The sequence below is a fragment of the Crocuta crocuta genome, unplaced genomic scaffold (genome assembly GCF_008692635.1).
Source record: "Crocuta crocuta isolate KB4526 unplaced genomic scaffold, BGI_CrCroc_1.0 scaffold1013, whole genome shotgun sequence".
Lineage (NCBI taxonomy): Eukaryota > Metazoa > Chordata > Mammalia > Carnivora > Hyaenidae > Crocuta > Crocuta crocuta.
The window spans coordinates 67,624-84,407 of NW_027531297.1; the positions used below are offsets into that span (position 1 = coordinate 67,624).

The following is a 16,784-nucleotide window of genomic DNA, read 5'->3' on the forward strand; positions in this document are numbered from 1 at the left end:
TACGGCTTGGTGTTGCTCCCCGATGTCCCCTGCTCAGCTTCCTCATAAACCCAGACATCTCTACTTGGAAGTCATCGTCTCAGTGACATCTTGTCTGGACACAGAGCCATCAAGGCCTGGAGCCACACCCACCCTGCCATGTCTCCTGCTGCTTCTCCAGTGCCTATCATGATCTGACACCCATGTCTTTCACACGGGAACAAAGCTCCAGAAGAGCAGAGATTTTCATCTTTTGTCCCAGCACTTAGAATGCTTCTTAGCACATGACAGGCAATGCATAAATATTTGTAACAGAAAAATGAAGGAATGTGAGGCAAACATCCCCGGCCTGTTCATGGACTGTCCTTTCTTCTTCTGATAAGCAGAGACTCTTTATTTTAGAGGAAATTTTGTTTCAGTTATGGCTAGTGCTTCATGTATTTTGCTTAAGCCATCAGTCCTTATCCCAAGGTCTGTATTTTCTTCTAAAAGTTTTAAAGTTTTCACTCTTATATTTAAGTATTTTCATCCATTTGAAATACATTTTTCTTTGTAAATGGTGTGAAGATCCAATTTCTGGTTTTCCTGATATTGATCATCATTATACTCACATCAATTGTTGAACGGTCTCCCCATTAAGTAACACGGTCATATATCAAGTTTTCATACACCAAGTGATTTTGATTCTAGACTTTTGATTCTGTCCATTGGCTTGTTTATTATCCCCAAGCCAGCACCATATTCTTAATGTAGCTTTATAAGTCGTCTTATCATCGGCAGAACTGTACCCCTCCCCCACCGCCCAGCAGCATCTTCTGCGTCTTACATATCTTGAGTATTTGGGCGCCTTTGCTCTCTCTGATGAGTTTTAGAAGGAACTTGTCAATTTCCAAAACAAACAAAAAAATCACTGGTATTTTTACTGAAATTATATGAACCTACAGATCAATTTGGACAAAATTATCTCTGAAATTGACACTACTTATTATTTAATGTGCAACAGAACACTATCTATTTAAGTCTTCTTTACTATCTTTCACTGAGGCTTAGCACTTTTCCATACACAGATCTTGTATATGTATGTTGTTAGGTTTACTGTCAAGACTGCTGATGCTGTAATGGCATTCAGTCAACTACTCACTCAGGTAATCTGATCAGCAACCATGCTAAACACTCTTTATCAGTGTTACATTTTTCCAGATTTCATCCATAGATAATAATGTTATCTGTGAATAATGACAGCTTTGCCTATTCCTAAGTGTAGGTATTTGTCTAATACTTAGACATTTTATTTTTTTATTTTTGGTCTTATTCATTCAACAAGTGTATACTGAATACCTAAAGTGTCAATACTATTCTAAGTCCTGGAATATGGCAGTGAACCAAACAGGCAAATACCTGTCTTCGTAGAGCTGACATTTTTTAATTTATTTAACTGACCAGGACCTGAAGTTCAATGTTTAAAAGAAGTAGTGCTTACAGGTATCATTGCCCTTCTCTGATTTTAAAGGGAATTCTTTCCAAATTTAACCATTATATGATGTTTGTGCAGGATTTTTTGGTAAATTCTCTTCATCAAGTCAATAATTCCTAGATTGCCAAAAATTTCTATCACAACTTGAGTTTTACTGTACCCAAGACAGAATCACATTAATAGTGTACTTTGATCTGTTAATGTAAATTAGACTTTCTGATGTGCCTGTATCTACATTAATGTGTGGATTATGATCTTCCCTTATTATACTCCATTAAAAATGTTTAGTATCAAGATTGTACTAGTCTCATACAAATAGTTAGGGAATGTTCACTCTTTTTCTACTCACTGGAAGAATTTGTTTAGGATTGGAATGATCTGTCCTCATATTTTAGGTAGAAAACTAATCTATAAGACCACTATAATCAGTGGTATGAGCCATGTTAGGACATGGATCCCAAGGTAAAAGACAAATCGGTTATCACATCTCCTACTTCCTACTTCTGGTTGGCTTCCTTGAGTTTTAGAGATGGCGTTTACCACTAAGGAAATACTGCTGTGACCTATTTATCAAGTGACACAAAGCTACCAGGTTTGAGAGATTTCAGAGTGGGAGCGGGGTCTCCATGCTGCAGTGCCTGGAGCCCTATACCTTGGGCCATAGAACGCAACAGATTCCACAGTGTTGGGGTATCTGTGGTAGATAAAGACACTGCGTGGAGTCCCTGGAAAGCCTACATAGGAAAGCCAATGCAAAGACCTAGGATTCTGGAACAAGTCCATGTCATCTGCTGAAGACATTGCCAGTGAGAGGGTTACGCCTGGCTACTGGGCCCCTGGCCCTGGCAGAGACTGCACCTGACCATGAAACAGCTGTATCTATGGTACCAAAGGTTCTCCTTACGAGTGTGTGTTGCAGGCCCACCATCAATCCAGCATATGACAGAAGCACAATATCCAGGGCCAAACCCAAGCATGCCTAGAGGGCACAGTCATACGACAGGCGGCCCAGTGCCTCAGACCTCTCACCTTTGCTGCACCTCTGTCTTCCTCAGCTCACCCCTACCCCAGTGTATCATGGGATGATCACTAAAGCCAGGACAAAAAACTCCAACCTGATTTATGGAGCAGTTGGCTTGATAGATTGGTGCGGCCTTAGTAGTGCCCCACACAGACCCAGCCTGGAGGGCAGTGGTGCGAAGCGTAGCTCTGGGCAGTGCCCTGGGTACCTACTCAGCCATGGCGTCTAGGGAGAAAGAAGTTGCCTGTGGTATGGACTACAGGCCCTCTGGCAAGAGCTAAGGCCTGGTCAGGATTCCAGAGGGAACAGAGCTTGGGGAAAGGCTGGATGGACCCGGGGAACAGATGTGACATGCGGGTCCTTTAACTACACAATCAGGTCTGCCACAGAGCATCCACGGCTGTAGGGGCACCAAAAACCAAGCCCTGAGATGATGTATCCAACAGGTAGCAGCCAGCCGCCATCCTCACCAGCCTCAGTGTTCATACAGTAGATCTATGAATAAAGTGACCGTGGTGACTGAGATGAAAGCTGTGCCTGAGCCAAACAGCTGGGCTCCCTCTCAGCAGAGTTGATCCAGCCCTGGCCTGAACAGCCAGCCTGCTATGAGCGGAAGTCAGCTAGGTCTTTACAGTGTGCCACACTTTAGGCTGTCAATCAGCCACTTGGTACTAAGTTGCTTACATGGGAATCCTTTCACCTGGAAATGGCAGCGATTTATCTCAACTGGGATCACTCACATCCTGGGTGTGGGTTGGTCTTTCCTGACGGAATACCTTGGCCTGCACTAGTATCAGAGATTCATCTACATGGGATTCCACATAACATCAGCTCATGGTAAGCACAGGAGGTACAAAGGAGTACATGACTCAGGATCCACTGGCATATCATATTCAACCTCATTCAGGAGGTGCCAACCTGATAAAATGTTGAAAAAGACTCTTAAAGGCACAGATTAAACGCTGGCTTGGTGCTATACCTCATGGGGTTGGGATGTTGTCCTTTAAGATGAACTAATGGCCAAGAGATGGCACTGGGTGCCCCACTGGTAAAATGCCCAGACCCAGGAAGCAAGGGATGAAGTCAGGGTGGCCCCCTCTCAGTATCACTCCAGCTACTGAGGGCAGACTTAGTGCTCATCATCTCCCCAAGTTTAGGTAGGGCAAATCTAGAGGTCCTGGCTCAAGGGGTAGGGAAAGTTTCCACTATGGAACACCAAGCTCATGTGGCTCCTGTCACGTGGGCTCCTCATGCCTTAAGACCAGCAGGCAGAGCACAGTTTCCATACTGGCCAGGGTATTTGATGCAGATTATTCTTTTTTAAGTTTATTTATTTATTTATTTATTTATTTTTGAGAGGGAGAGAGAGAATGAAAAGGGAAGGGACAGAGAGAATCCCAAGGAGGCTCCAAGTTCCACACTGAGCCCAACTCAGGGATTGATCTCACAACCATGAGATCATGACCTGAGCAGAAATCAAGAATCTTGATTCTTAACCAAGTGAGCTGCCCAGGTGTCCTATATGCTGGTTATTGAGAAAGGAAGAGTTACCAGTACATAGGGGCAGGTAGAAGTCTTATCTGGAAATCGGGGTGTTCACTGGGGCCTTTCTAGGTGCTTCTATGACCAGTCTTAACTATGACCGGACTACTATGACAGCTGGAACACAAGTATGGCAAGCAGGGGCTTGGGCTACAGTGGATGACAGTGTGGGCCACCTCATCAGGCCAGCAACCAGAGCAGCAGATGGCCCCCATTCAGTGGAACTCAAAAAGATCAGAGGAAGAATGAGTTAATGAACATCAATTTAACTCAGATCAGCTCTAGCTGGTTACCACCCCTCTTCTCCCAGAGATGGTGACCAGCACCATCACGAAGAATGAGTGACGTAAACCCAGGGTGAGGTGCGTACAGGGCCAGGGTGGCACAGAAGACATTTGTTACCACTGAGCGGGCACAGTGTGGCGCTGTTGCACTGGAATCTGATGTTCCTGCCCCCCAGCAGGTGCCAGAGCCTGCTTTGCCTACACACGGGGTGCACTTAGAAGCGCCAGAGGGGTCTGACAATTGACACCTCCCGCTGCAGCCCTTAGCTGAGCACTAACAGGTACACAGGAAGCTCGGAAGCGTGACTACCCAGGTCTCCCAGCACCCGTGAGGGATGAAGCTAATTCACCCCTGATACAGCGCTTCGGGCCCCCCTTGTCTTGCCCTCCCGTTCCCCCAGACTGCTCTCTGACGGTTTTGCCCGGGACCCCTTCCTAAGAAGTGGCTTGTACAAGCACCCCGTCTCAGGGTGCGCTCCTAGGGAATTCAGCGTAAGACACAGATGAGACTTTTTGCCATTTAATTCTAACGTAAAGAATTCTAACTTAAGTAAGATTCCTTTATGATTCAGATTCTTTGAAATTTGTTGAGACAAGTTTATATTCTAGTAGTACTTGGTCAGTTTTTACATACAATCCATGCATGTTTGATATGAATGAGATTGTCCAGTTTTATTTATACACACACATACAAACATGTAAAACAAACCTGGTATAAAATATTCTATACTCTTGCTGATCTTAGTTTATGTAATTTTGGTGCCGAGTTGTTAGATTCGTTAGACACACACAGATTTAAAAGCCTCTTGGCTTCCTGGTCAGTTGTTGCCATGGAGCTCCCAGGTGACTCTCAGGCCACCAAACGGGAAGACCTTGTGGGAACCACTTTCTTATCCAAGAAAAAGCATTTGCCAAGACAGTCCCCAGTCCCCAGCTCCACCTCTGGAGAGGATCCTCCTTCTTTCCAGGGGCTCCTGAGGAACTCTAGCAAGAGAAGAGGAGCTAATACTTAGGGCCTCGAGCCACACTGAGGGAGCACCACCTAGAAGGAAACCACGCTGGGGCCCTGGAGGAGGGACACGGGACACTACTTACCGCAATCTCTGTTACTAAAATATCAGTAATACTTCCCAACACAGTGACGAAGTCAAAGACATTCCAGGCATCTCTGAAATAGTTCTAGAGAGGAAAAAAAAGAGCAATTACTGCTAGTGGCTGGTGAGGGTTCTGCCAGGCAAGGAGTTGCAGGAAGTGGCCTCTAATCAAGAAAGGGGCAAAGGGACAGACGGGCCACCCCAGGTGGGACACCACAGCCGGTTAAGTAAACACCTGTGGGCCTGGGCAGGTGCAGACTGAGAGCTGTGAGTCCAGAGAGGAGGAATCTGGCCCCACCTGTCTCCAGGGACTGGGCTGGGGGCAGAGCTCAGGCAGCTGAGAGCATTAAAGCAGCCCCTTCCTCAGGGCCCCTGCAAGGCCACATATACTCTGGCGGCTTGGGAGATTTCCAGCACCATACCGTAAGTCTCTGCAGGTCTCCCTACAGACAGGAAGCCAGAATGAAGACCACCAAGAGGCCAAGAGGGAGCCAAGGCACCTACCAGCACCCCAAAGGCGATGATCTTCAGCACGCATTCCATGGAGAACATGGATGTGAACACAATGTTCAGGCACTTCAACATTAGCTCGTATTCATAGGGTGCGTCATAGAACTGTGTGGGGAATGAGCACCATTAGTCACAGGTTCAGCTGCCCCAAGACACCCCACCAGGAATCACCCTGACCTTCTGTCAGAGTACTGCATGCAGAGGGAACTGCATGCCTGCCCAGCGTAGAGACACCCCATCCTGCTCTCCCTGTCTTCTAGGACATTCTCGCCGTCTCAGCCCATGGGCAACCTAGGGGGCTGGGCATTCATAGGCATTCCATGCTGACCAGGACGTGGTCAACTGCAGCTACAGTTCTCTCGCACCCAGCTGGCACCCACTGCCCCCGGACTGGGCCCGCAGCACACCTTCATCATCAGCACCACTGTGTTGAGGGCAATCATGGCCATGATGAAGTACTCAAAGGGTGGAGAGACCACAAATGTCCACGTCTTGTACTGGAACGACTGCTTGTCCTGGGGCATGTACCGTGTCAGGGGTTTGGCGCTGATGGCAAAGTCAATGCAAGCCCTCTGCGTGGGAAGAAAGGAGCACTGAGAACTTGTTTGGTGAGAACCCCATGCGGTAGCACCCACTGCACCCCACGCCCGTCTCGTCCATCCTCGCAGGCAGCCCTGACTGATCACTCAGTCTCTCTCTGTCTTGTGCCGGCCTCCAGTGGTCCTGCCCACGCTGCCCATCAGGTGAGCCCAGCAGAGCACCCACTGCACATGTGCACATGCGGCAGAAGGGGGAGCCACCCACCTCGTTCTTCTCCAGGCTGCACTCAGACATCACCTTGTCACCCTGCTCCTGGAAGGTGATGATAATCAAGGCCACAAAGATATTGACGAAGAAGAAGGGGAAGACCACAAAATAGACCACGTAGAAGATGGATAGCTCCATGCGGTACCCAGGGCTTGGACCCTGCTCCTCATAGGTGGCGTCCACAGAGTGTTTCAGGACCCTGTTCCAAGAGCAAACACCAAGAGGCGGGGGAGCCCTGAGTACAGAACCATGGGGGAGTCTAGACCTGTATCACAGGTGAGGCTGCCATACCTGAGCCCCGGAATGGCAACAGGAAGGGAGGCTCAATGCGGCAGGGCAAAGCCTGCCCCCCGCACCGGGACTACAATCTCCTGGAGGTGGGCTGCCTTCTTGATAGGGGTTTGTACTCAGGACTGCTGGAGGGCCACCAGGTGCCTGAGGTCCTAACCCCAGGAGAGGTGGAGGCCCTGGAGTTCTGCCCTGCCCTGCTCACGCCCAGCTCACCGGCTCATACCCAGATTCACCTGCCTTTAGAAAGCCCTGGGCCACCTGTCGGGGCATTGATCCTACCTTCTGAACAGTGGTCCTCCCTGTCATCCAGTGTGGCACTGAGCACAGACATCCTCTGTCTACCCTTAGCCGAGGCCAGAGGGGTAGCACAGGGAGATGCTGAATAGCCCCATGCTCCCTCTGATCTTTAGTCACTCAAAAATGGCTTTCAGGAAATCACTTTGCTGTGTGCTTTGGCTTAATCTCCTCCTCTTTCCAGGCTGCCCCACTCCTAGAAGGCAGAGCCATGTCTTACCTGGTAGATACAAGAGCCTATGGGGTATTCGCTGAGTAAAACACAAACAGATGCAAAGTATGGGCCTCCCTGTCTGAGCTGCCCCTCTGCTCTAGCCTGATCAACACACTGAACCATAGGAACACTCACATGGGCCACCCCTCTCCCGTGGACACTGTGAACAGTGTCAGCAGAGCCCAGAGCACGTTGTCATAGTGAAAATCATATTTCTTCCACTGCCGTGGTTGAGCTTCCACTTCTTCCTTCTCATAATCCAAATACTGACCCCTGGAAATGAGAACATAGAGGAGATTAGAGGCTAAAGACAAAGGATCCAGGGCTGCCCATCCAATGGAGGGACAATAGTCTTTTCAACAGAAGGTGCGGGGAAAACTGGGTATCCACTCACAAAAGAAAGAAGCTAGACCCCTACCTCATTCCACGTCCAAAATCCAACTAAAAATGGATCAAAGACCTAAGAGCTAACACTAGAAAACTGTTAGAAGAAAACACAAGGGAGCCTAGGATTTGGGAAGGGATTGCTAGGTGTGATACAAAAATCAGGAGCAATAAAAGAAAAAAAATGGATAAATTGGACCTCATCAAAATGTAAAGTTTTTGTGCTTCAAAGATATCATCAACACACAGAATGGGACCAAATATTTGAAAATCCTCTCTCTGACAAGACTTGAATGTAGAATATATAAAGAACTATTAAAATCAATTACAAAAAAAAAACTCAAATAACCCAATTAAAAATGGATAAAAGATCTGAATAGACATTTCTCCAAAAGAGATATACAAATGGCCAATAGGCACATGAAAAGATATTCAACATCATGAGTCATCAGGGAAATGCAAACGAAAACCACAGTGAGATATCACTTTATACCCACTAGGATGGCTATAATTAAATTTTCAAAAAGGAAAATAACAAGTGTTGGCAAGGATGTGGAGAAATCAGAGCTCTCCCACACTGCTGGTAGGAATATAAAATGGATTAGCCCCACTGGAAGTCTGTCAGTCCCGGAAACTGGTAAATAGATTTACCACATGACCCATCAATTCTACTTCAAGGTATATACTCAAAAGAAATGAGGGGTGCCTGGGTGGCTCAGTTGGTTAAGTGTCCAACTTCGGCTCAGGTCATGATCTAGCTGTCCATGGGTCTGAACCCTGTGTTGGGCCCTTGTGCTGACAGCTCAGAGCCTGGAGCCTACTTCTAATTCTGTGTCTCTCCCTCTCTCTGCTCCTCCCCCACTCATGCTCTGTCTCCCTCTCTCAAGAATAAACAAACATTAAATAAATAAATATATAAATAAAACATCTGTCCACACAAAAACTTTGTACACATGTTCATACCAGCATTAATCATAACGGCCAAAAGATGGAAACAACCCAAATGTCCATCAATAGATGAATGGAGAAGTAAAATGTGGCATATCTGCAGAACGGAATAATATTCAACCACAAAAGGGAATGATGTTCTGACACATGCTACAACACGGATGACCTCAAAAACATGATGATAAAGGAAAGAAATCAGACACCAAAGACCACACATTTATGATTCATTTACACGAAACATCCAGAACAGAGAAATCTAAAGAAACAAAAAAACAGATTCATGGTTGCTTAGGGTTGGAGATGGGGAGCCAGTGGGTAATACAGGGTATGGGGTTTTTTGTGTTGCTTTTTTTAACTTATGAAAATGTTCTGAAATTGACTATGGCAATGGTTTTGGAAACATCTGTGGATATACTAAAAGTCACTAAATTGTATACTTTCGGGGCGCCTGGGTGGCTCAGTCGGTTAAGCGTCCGACTTCGGCTCAGGTCATGATCTCACAGTTCATGGGTTTGAGCCCTGCGTCGGGCTCTGTGCTGATAGCCAGCTCAGTGCCTGGAGCCTGTTTCAGATTCTGTGTCTCCCTCTCTCTCTGACCCTCCCCTGCTTACCCTGTCTCTCTCTCTCTCTCAGAAATAAATTTAAAAATAAATAAATAAACTAAATTATACACTTTCAATGGATGATTCATCAGAATTGTTATCTCAATAAAATCAAAGGATATCACTGAGTAGGGAAAAGATGGTCTTTTGAGATAAATGGTGCTGGGTCAACTGGATATCCACCTACAGAAAAATTTATTTTTATCCATACCTCACCTAACACACAAAAATCAACTCCAAATAGATCACACATCTCAAACTGAAAGGCAAAACTAAAACTTTTAGAGGAAAACATAACAGGACATTTCCCTGACCTTTGTACTGATTTTCTGAAAAGGATACAAAGAGAACTAAACATAATTTGTTTTTTTTTAAATTTTACTCTTTTATTTTTTAAATGTTTACTTCTTTTGAGAGAGAGAGCAAGTGCGTGCACACACACACGTGTGTGAGCAGGTCAGGGGCAGAGAGAGAGAGGGAGAGAATCTTAAGCAGGCTCTGCACTGTCAACATAGAGCCCACTGCGGGGCTTGACCCCACGAACCAGGAGATCGTGACCTGAGTTAAAATCAAGTCAGACACCAGCCTTTACCAATCCTTACTGCACCCCAACAGATAGAGTTAGTAGTTCTTTCCCCTCCCAACCCCCCAAATTACTGGTATCTGCTTATATTTCTCCCTTCTATACTGGAGTTCCCTCCTCTTGGGCATTAAACAGTTAACTTTAACTTAATCACTTGTATCTAGCACACTCTCTCAGAGAAAGAAGTACTGAGACCATTTGCTAGGATTCCATAGTCAGCATATCAAGTTAATCACTGGATTGGATGAACCCTATTTTGCAACATAAAAGTCTTATCTACTCTATCATTAAAATTTGTCTTCACATTAAAAAAAAAAAATCAAGTCAGACACTTAACTAACTGAGCCACCTAGGTGTCCCTAAGACCTTGTTTTTTAAAAAGACATAATCCATAGATCTGGCAATGAATGCCTATCCAGGACTTTACAAAATTCTTACAAATCAATCAGAAAGTGAAAGACATCCCATACGGGAAAACAGGCAGACGCTTGCGTAGACCCTTACCAGGGATATCCGAGTGCTCAATCACCTGGGGAGGTGCCCAGTGCAAATTAAACCACTGAGAAATGCTACCAGCCCAACATCAGAAAGGCTACAGAGCCAAAGATGGAAAACACCAAGTATTCCCACAGTGTGCAATATTGGAGCTCTCAACCGTGTGGCGGGAGTGCAATTTTACACACGGATTTGGCACCACCTGCAGAAGCTGAACATAAACACAGTGTGCCACCCTGCAGTCTCACTCCCTGGCGTGCACACCTCCTGGAACTGCACGCGTGTGCTTCCCAGCAGACACATACTGGGACAGTCACAGCAGCACTTCTCACATGAGCCTCAGACTGGAAACGTCCCCATGCCCATCAGTCACAGAGTGGGTAAGTACGTGGTGGTGCATTCACACGAGAGAATATTACACTAACAGAGGCAGCTGGGTCATCGCCTTCGGCTGGAGAAGGAGCCGCCCACACTGCCCTGCTCAGCACCCACACTGGCACCCACCTCCATTTCCCCTAGTTTTTCCCTGAGGGCATCTTTCCTTTTTGCTCTGGAGTGGGGCCTGGTCCAGAAAGACCTGAGGCCTCATAGTGATGGTGAAAGCAGGTCCAGGCATAGGGAAGCCCTTCTGATCCTAGAGTCTAGCCTAGAGCTCCAAGACTTGAATAGCCCTCCAGCAACACCCCAGTGATTACCCCCGCCCCCCACCATGTGTTCCCTGATGTCTATGGGCAGGAAGAGCGTGTCCCTCAGATGTGGCTGGTCCCCGACTCTGCTGAGAAAAATGAGCCAGGAGTCCCAGTGTGGCCCTGGGGACAGAGGCACATCCCCAGCTCTCTGGTGGACCCCAAGCAGGCCCCTCCCAGAGCCCTCACTGGGCCCCCCACTCCCAGCCCTGCCTGAGCTTACCGGCAGTCCCTCTCCAGCCCCTTGGACTCATCCGTGCAGTAGAAAAACTTCCCTTTGAAGAGCTGCACCGCAATGACAGCAAATATGAACATGAAGAGCATATAGACAACCAGGATGTTGAGGACGTTCTTCAGAGAGTTCACCACACAGTCAAACACAGCCTGGAGGGGAAGAGAGCTCAGCTCAGAACCTCCGGGCCTCCCAGTATCCGAGGACCCTCAGAGCCGTAATCATGGAGGGGCCTGCTGCCCGCTGGCTTAACACAGGAAGCTGCCTGCCACCGCCTCTCCCAGGACGTGATGAGTGGGCAGGAGGTGGTGGGACAGGTGGTGTGGGCGGGCGGGCTGGCCCATGATGGGAACCTGGTGCTAGAAGTCTGGGTCAGGCTACGTAAGTGAGGACGGCCTGGAGCCCAGGCCGACCTGCATCAGGAGTGTCTGACACGGAGGTGCGAAGAGTGTGGACAGGGATATGGCCAGCCCCTGCTCCTGCACCTGGCCTGCTAGTGGGCCACACTGCCCCTGCTTACCAGCGGCAACCAATATAGGGCAGAAAGGCAACAATGCTGTGGCTAGCTCGAAGACAGGGACTTCTGGCACGTGTCAGAATAGACCAGAGGTGACTCTGTCATCTGTCACCACCACTGCCTGGGCTTTTTCTCAGATTCTTCCCCACCCAGAAGCTCAGCTTTCCCTGAATGCCCAGTACTGCTGACCCTGGCCCCGGTCCCTATGTCTCAGAGCTGAGGAGATTCCCCCCATCTTGCTCTGGCTGTGCAAAAAGGCAGACCCACAACCATCTCCCAAGACACTGCCTGGAACAGTCTAGACACCAGCAGCTGCCTCAGCAAATGCAGCCACTGTCCACTTGCATGGTGTCCATGACACCCCTGACCCGCCAGCCCAGGTCCAAGCCCCTGCATGACACACAGGGCCTCTGGCCATCTTCAAGCCACCCCCCAGCCGACCCCTTCACAAGCAAACTTTCTTCTGCAACCCCCACACTGCTTCATGCCTGCAAGGCTGACATCTGCATGCTGCTCACAATACTGCACTACACAGTTCTGTGGGATTAAATGAGTTTAAGCATCCAAAGCACTCTTCACAGTGAGAAACAAGCTCAGTAATCATATTTTAACACAACTCTCCAAGTGTTTCGGGTCCATACTCTTTCCTTTATCCAGAACATCAGCCACACCCATCCTCAGGGCCCAGCCCCATAACCATTTCTCAGGAGCCTCCACCTCCCTGCATGTCCCCCTGGGCCCTCCACTTCTCTCTACTGTGGGTGCGCCGGGTTGAGGAAGAAGAGCCTTCCAGAACACTAGTGAGACTAAGTGTTCCTTGGGGGAGGGTCACGGAGCTGAGGGAGCCTGACCCGTCCACACAATGCACCAGTAGGGGTCCTCCCTCAGCTTTCTCTTCCCACCCCATGTGGGAAGCTGCAGCCAGACAGGGTTAGTTACATGTACACATGTGCACTCACACATTCGTGCACACTGCATACATAGAACACACACGTGCACACATGCATACCACACGTGTGTGCATACCTACATGCAATGCAACCTTGTACACACACATGCACTCACATCTGTGCACTGTGTGCGCACACACACAAGCATAACTACATGAACATATGTGCGTATAGGCCTACACTCACGAGTACATGCACATCCACACACACACGTATACACAGCCCTGCACACTCCTCAAGCCCCAAATCCACAGTCTCACCTTGAGCTTAGGCAGCCGTTTTATGGTCTTGAGGGGCCTCAGGACGCGCAGGACTCTCAAGGACTTGATGGTGTTGATGTCTTTCCCTTTGGATCCTCTAGAAGGGAGAAGCCACACATGCAGACAGGCAGGATGCACACTCATGCTCAGATTCCACAAAGCCTATTGGGGTCTGGGTTAGGCTCCCCTGAGCACTTTGTCTCAGGCCCCAGGGCAGACACTTGGGAGCAGCAAGGCCTCTGCATCTCCTACAGGTTGCATGGCAGAGGCCTCATCTAAGCAGACAAGGGCCAGGGCCGAGTCAGCAGTACCTGGTTTAAGGGTTTCCAGGAGGGAAGAAGCCATTCTTCCATACCACGTCGTCTATTTCTACCCCAGCACTTCCCTAATATCCGCCCCAAACCAGCTTCATCTGGCCACCATGCTAAGACCGGCAATGGAAATAAAGAGATAGATGGGGGCTGGCCCCAGGACTGCGGATCTAGCCTGGCGCCAGCACAGGAAAGCCTACAGCCATTAGTGCAAGAGCCTTCTGGAAGGGCTGGTTTCTCTTGCTCTTCTGTGTCCTGGTATAGGGAGGTAGGGAGGAACATGTCTAGATCTCCCTGTCTATACTCTCTCAGCTGCCCCCACACTCCTCCGGATGATGTAAAACTGACAGAAAGGGGGGAGGGGGAGAGGGATGACAGGCGTGCGGGGAGGGAAGGAGGGAAGGAGAGAGTAAGAAAGGGAAAACGTTAGGTGAATACAGAGATGATGCAAGGGACAATGCAATGCAAGGAGTGGACAAAGAAAGAAAGAAATATTAAAGGGAAGAGAAAGAAACAGACAGAGAGGGAGGGAGAAAGAGCCACAGAGAGACAAAGAGAGCAGCAGACAAGAAAACCCAGGCTGGGGGAGTGGGAGGTGTAAGACAAGAAGTCAGGTAAAGAAAATTCCAGGCACCAGATGCAAGCTTGGAAATCCAAGACCTTGTGAGCCCCGATCAGGAGCTGTCACAGAGGAAGCCAGAGAAGACCCAGCTGGCTCCCTCATGCTGTCAGGGGCCCAGAAACTGTCAGACTTTGGGGGCTGGCCCTCCTACCAACTGAAAGCCAGGGCTGGCATGGTGGGGGCGAGGGTCCCAAGTGGCCTTCACAGACTTCCTAAGGAGGCAATTCTTAGAAGCACACCCCGCCCTCAACAGTGGCTGAGGACTCAGGGCGGGGGGCCCTATTCCATCCTGCTCAGAGGCCACTTCCCTCCAGGCTCCCAAGGAGCCTGCACACAAAGAGAGGGGGCAGGGCTGCCAGTGGTCTTCTCCGGACTCCAGCCAAGCTCCAGGGAAAGTGAACTATGAGGCCCAGGCAGGATCTACAGGTTAAGGGGAGCTGGAGAGCCCCAGCCCCCTATATCTCTCCCAAGACCCAGCTAGGGCCTAGAGTCCAGAACCAGATCAAACTCCCTCTGAAACACCAAGCTTCCAGACGGGAAAAACCCACCCTCCGGACCACCATGTCAGGTGTTTCTATACCCCAGCGTTCCTGACACCCAACCCCAAACCGGATCCCTCCAGCAGCCCTGCTGAGACCAGCACAGAGAGAACAAGGGGCAGGGCGGGTGGGCAGACACTGAGGGAGGCAGAAAGGAGGGACGCCTGCTTTGGTTTTCTGGGGAAGGGCTCTCTGCGGGGGCGGTCCTCGGGGTGTTCTGTTTCTCTCCTGCCAGCTCAGAGCCTTTGTTTTGCTCTGAGGCCACCAAGCTGGATTGTACCCCTTCCCCTGTCTCACTCCCAAGCTCCTCACTGACACTTTATATACAAAGAAGGCCGGTTAAGACCCCCAGAGAGGCAGCTGTGGGGAGCAGAGAGGAGAGAAAGCCCTGTTTCTGGAGAAGAGAGGTGGGAAGGGATCACAGGATGCCCAACATCCTGGTGGCCATGGTTGCAGCGGCCCCTCCTGAGCCCTCACTGCCCTCAGGGCCCATGTCCCCAATCTCCAGAACTCACTTGGGGCACCTCCCCACCCAGGACTGGCCATGCCAAGCCCCAGCCCCAGCTCCCAGCCCAGCCCCCGGAAGTGAGGCAGGAACACGTGGCGTGGGGACATGGCTCCTGGCAGCATGCATCCGGGACAGTGGAGGAAGATGAGCGCAGGTGAGGCGTGGTGGTGAACTGGCCCGCAGGGGGCCATGTTGTGCTATGATGTGGGGCAGGACGGGGCAGAGGGAAGGCATTACCCCATGAAGCTCCTACCGAGAGTCCAGCAAGAAGGAGACAAAGAGAAGAGAGTCAGTGAGGAGGCCTGGCCCTCCCCAAGGGCTCAGAGAAGATGAAGACACCGTCCCTCAGTGTCTGCATCCACTGGGGATCTTCCTGATCTCTGGATTTCCTCTACAGCCCCACCCAAGCCCCTCACACTTGTCCCATGCCCACCACCATGCAAGGTCTGAGCCAATCCAGGCCCAGCCACAACAGGGCTGAGTGTTGCCTGCTACGGAGCTAGAGAAAGTGGTCTAACGCTCCAATGGAGAAAGACACCCACCAGCACAGCCCAGCTCTGGCTGAATAAGTGGTGCAGCCGAGGTCAGGACAGGTCGTTGTTCTGAAGGGCCCGACAGGTAGGCACCAAATAACCCAGAAGACCGCCCACACAATTTCAGAACCACGAGCTGTGGCAGGTCCAAGTGGGCCTTAAGACCCTCTCAACCCCACACAGCCCAGCCCCAAGTAGACAGGAGCTACAGACAGCCCGGGCAGGCCAGTGGGCCACCCCTTCCCTTACTCCCACACGCATTACGGCTCGGGGGACTGCAGCCCAGCCAGACCCAGAGCAGACACAGTACCCAGGTACTTACGAGAAGGCAAATGCCACCAAGGCCCCACTGACCACGATGAAGTCCAGAATATTCCACAGGTCCCGGAAATAGGCCCCAGGGTGCAGCAGCAGTCCCAAATCAATCATCTTCAGAGGAGAAACACATATTAGGTACACAAGATTTAAAAAAAAATTTTTTTGTGTTTTATTTATTTCTGAGAGAGAGAGAGAGAAAAACAGCATGAACAGGGGAGAGTCAGAGAGAGAGAGAGGGAGACACAGAATCTGAAACAGGCTCCAGGCTCTGAGCTAGTTGTCAGCACAGAGCCTGATGCGGGGCTCGAACCCACGAACCGTGAGACCATGACCTGAGCCGAGGTCGGACGCTTAACCGACTGAGCCACCCAGGTGCCCCAAGGTACACAAGATTTTAGAAAGAAAACCAGGGCCAGGCCCCCGAGTCATGGATTTGGGGAAAAGGTTCTACTCAGGGTACACCCTCTGAGGCCCTCAGTGGGCCTTTCAACCTCAGTGCCATTGACTGAAATATCCCTCATTGGTAATGACTGGCTGAGATCTTGCCTGGGTCCCCAACCCCCTTGGAGCCTGAAAATGAGACCCCTCGCTCCCGCATCACTGGGCTGCAGGAATACACAGCCCCAGGATCTCCTGCCCAGACTCTCAGAGGGTCAGCTCTCTAGCAGGAGAAAGGACTGGTGGGGTTCACAAGGACCTGGCTCTGCCCTTCCTAGAGTTGTGATTTCCAGCAAGCACCTTAATATCTCTAAGCCTTAGCTTCCGTGTTTATAAAATAGGATGACA

General features: G+C 49.7%; 1 protein-coding gene across 1 annotated transcript in view; it reads right to left on the reverse strand.

Annotated features, from left to right (window-relative positions):
• CACNA1B (calcium voltage-gated channel subunit alpha1 B) overlaps positions 1-16,784 on the reverse strand; it is a 198,063-nt gene that overhangs the window by 41,298 nt on the left and 139,981 nt on the right. The window contains exons 25-33 of the mRNA XM_077771531.1: positions 16,003-16,109; positions 15,385-15,396; positions 13,168-13,264; positions 11,432-11,592; positions 7,646-7,783; positions 6,709-6,910; positions 6,312-6,476; positions 5,899-6,009; positions 5,396-5,479 (exon numbers count right to left, since the gene is read on the reverse strand). Of these exons, the coding sequence (XP_077627657.1) occupies positions 5,396-5,479; positions 5,899-6,009; positions 6,312-6,476; positions 6,709-6,910; positions 7,646-7,783; positions 11,432-11,592; positions 13,168-13,264; positions 15,385-15,396; positions 16,003-16,109 (1,077 nt within the window). The remainder of the gene's footprint in view (positions 1-5,395; positions 5,480-5,898; positions 6,010-6,311; positions 6,477-6,708; positions 6,911-7,645; positions 7,784-11,431; positions 11,593-13,167; positions 13,265-15,384; positions 15,397-16,002; positions 16,110-16,784) is intronic.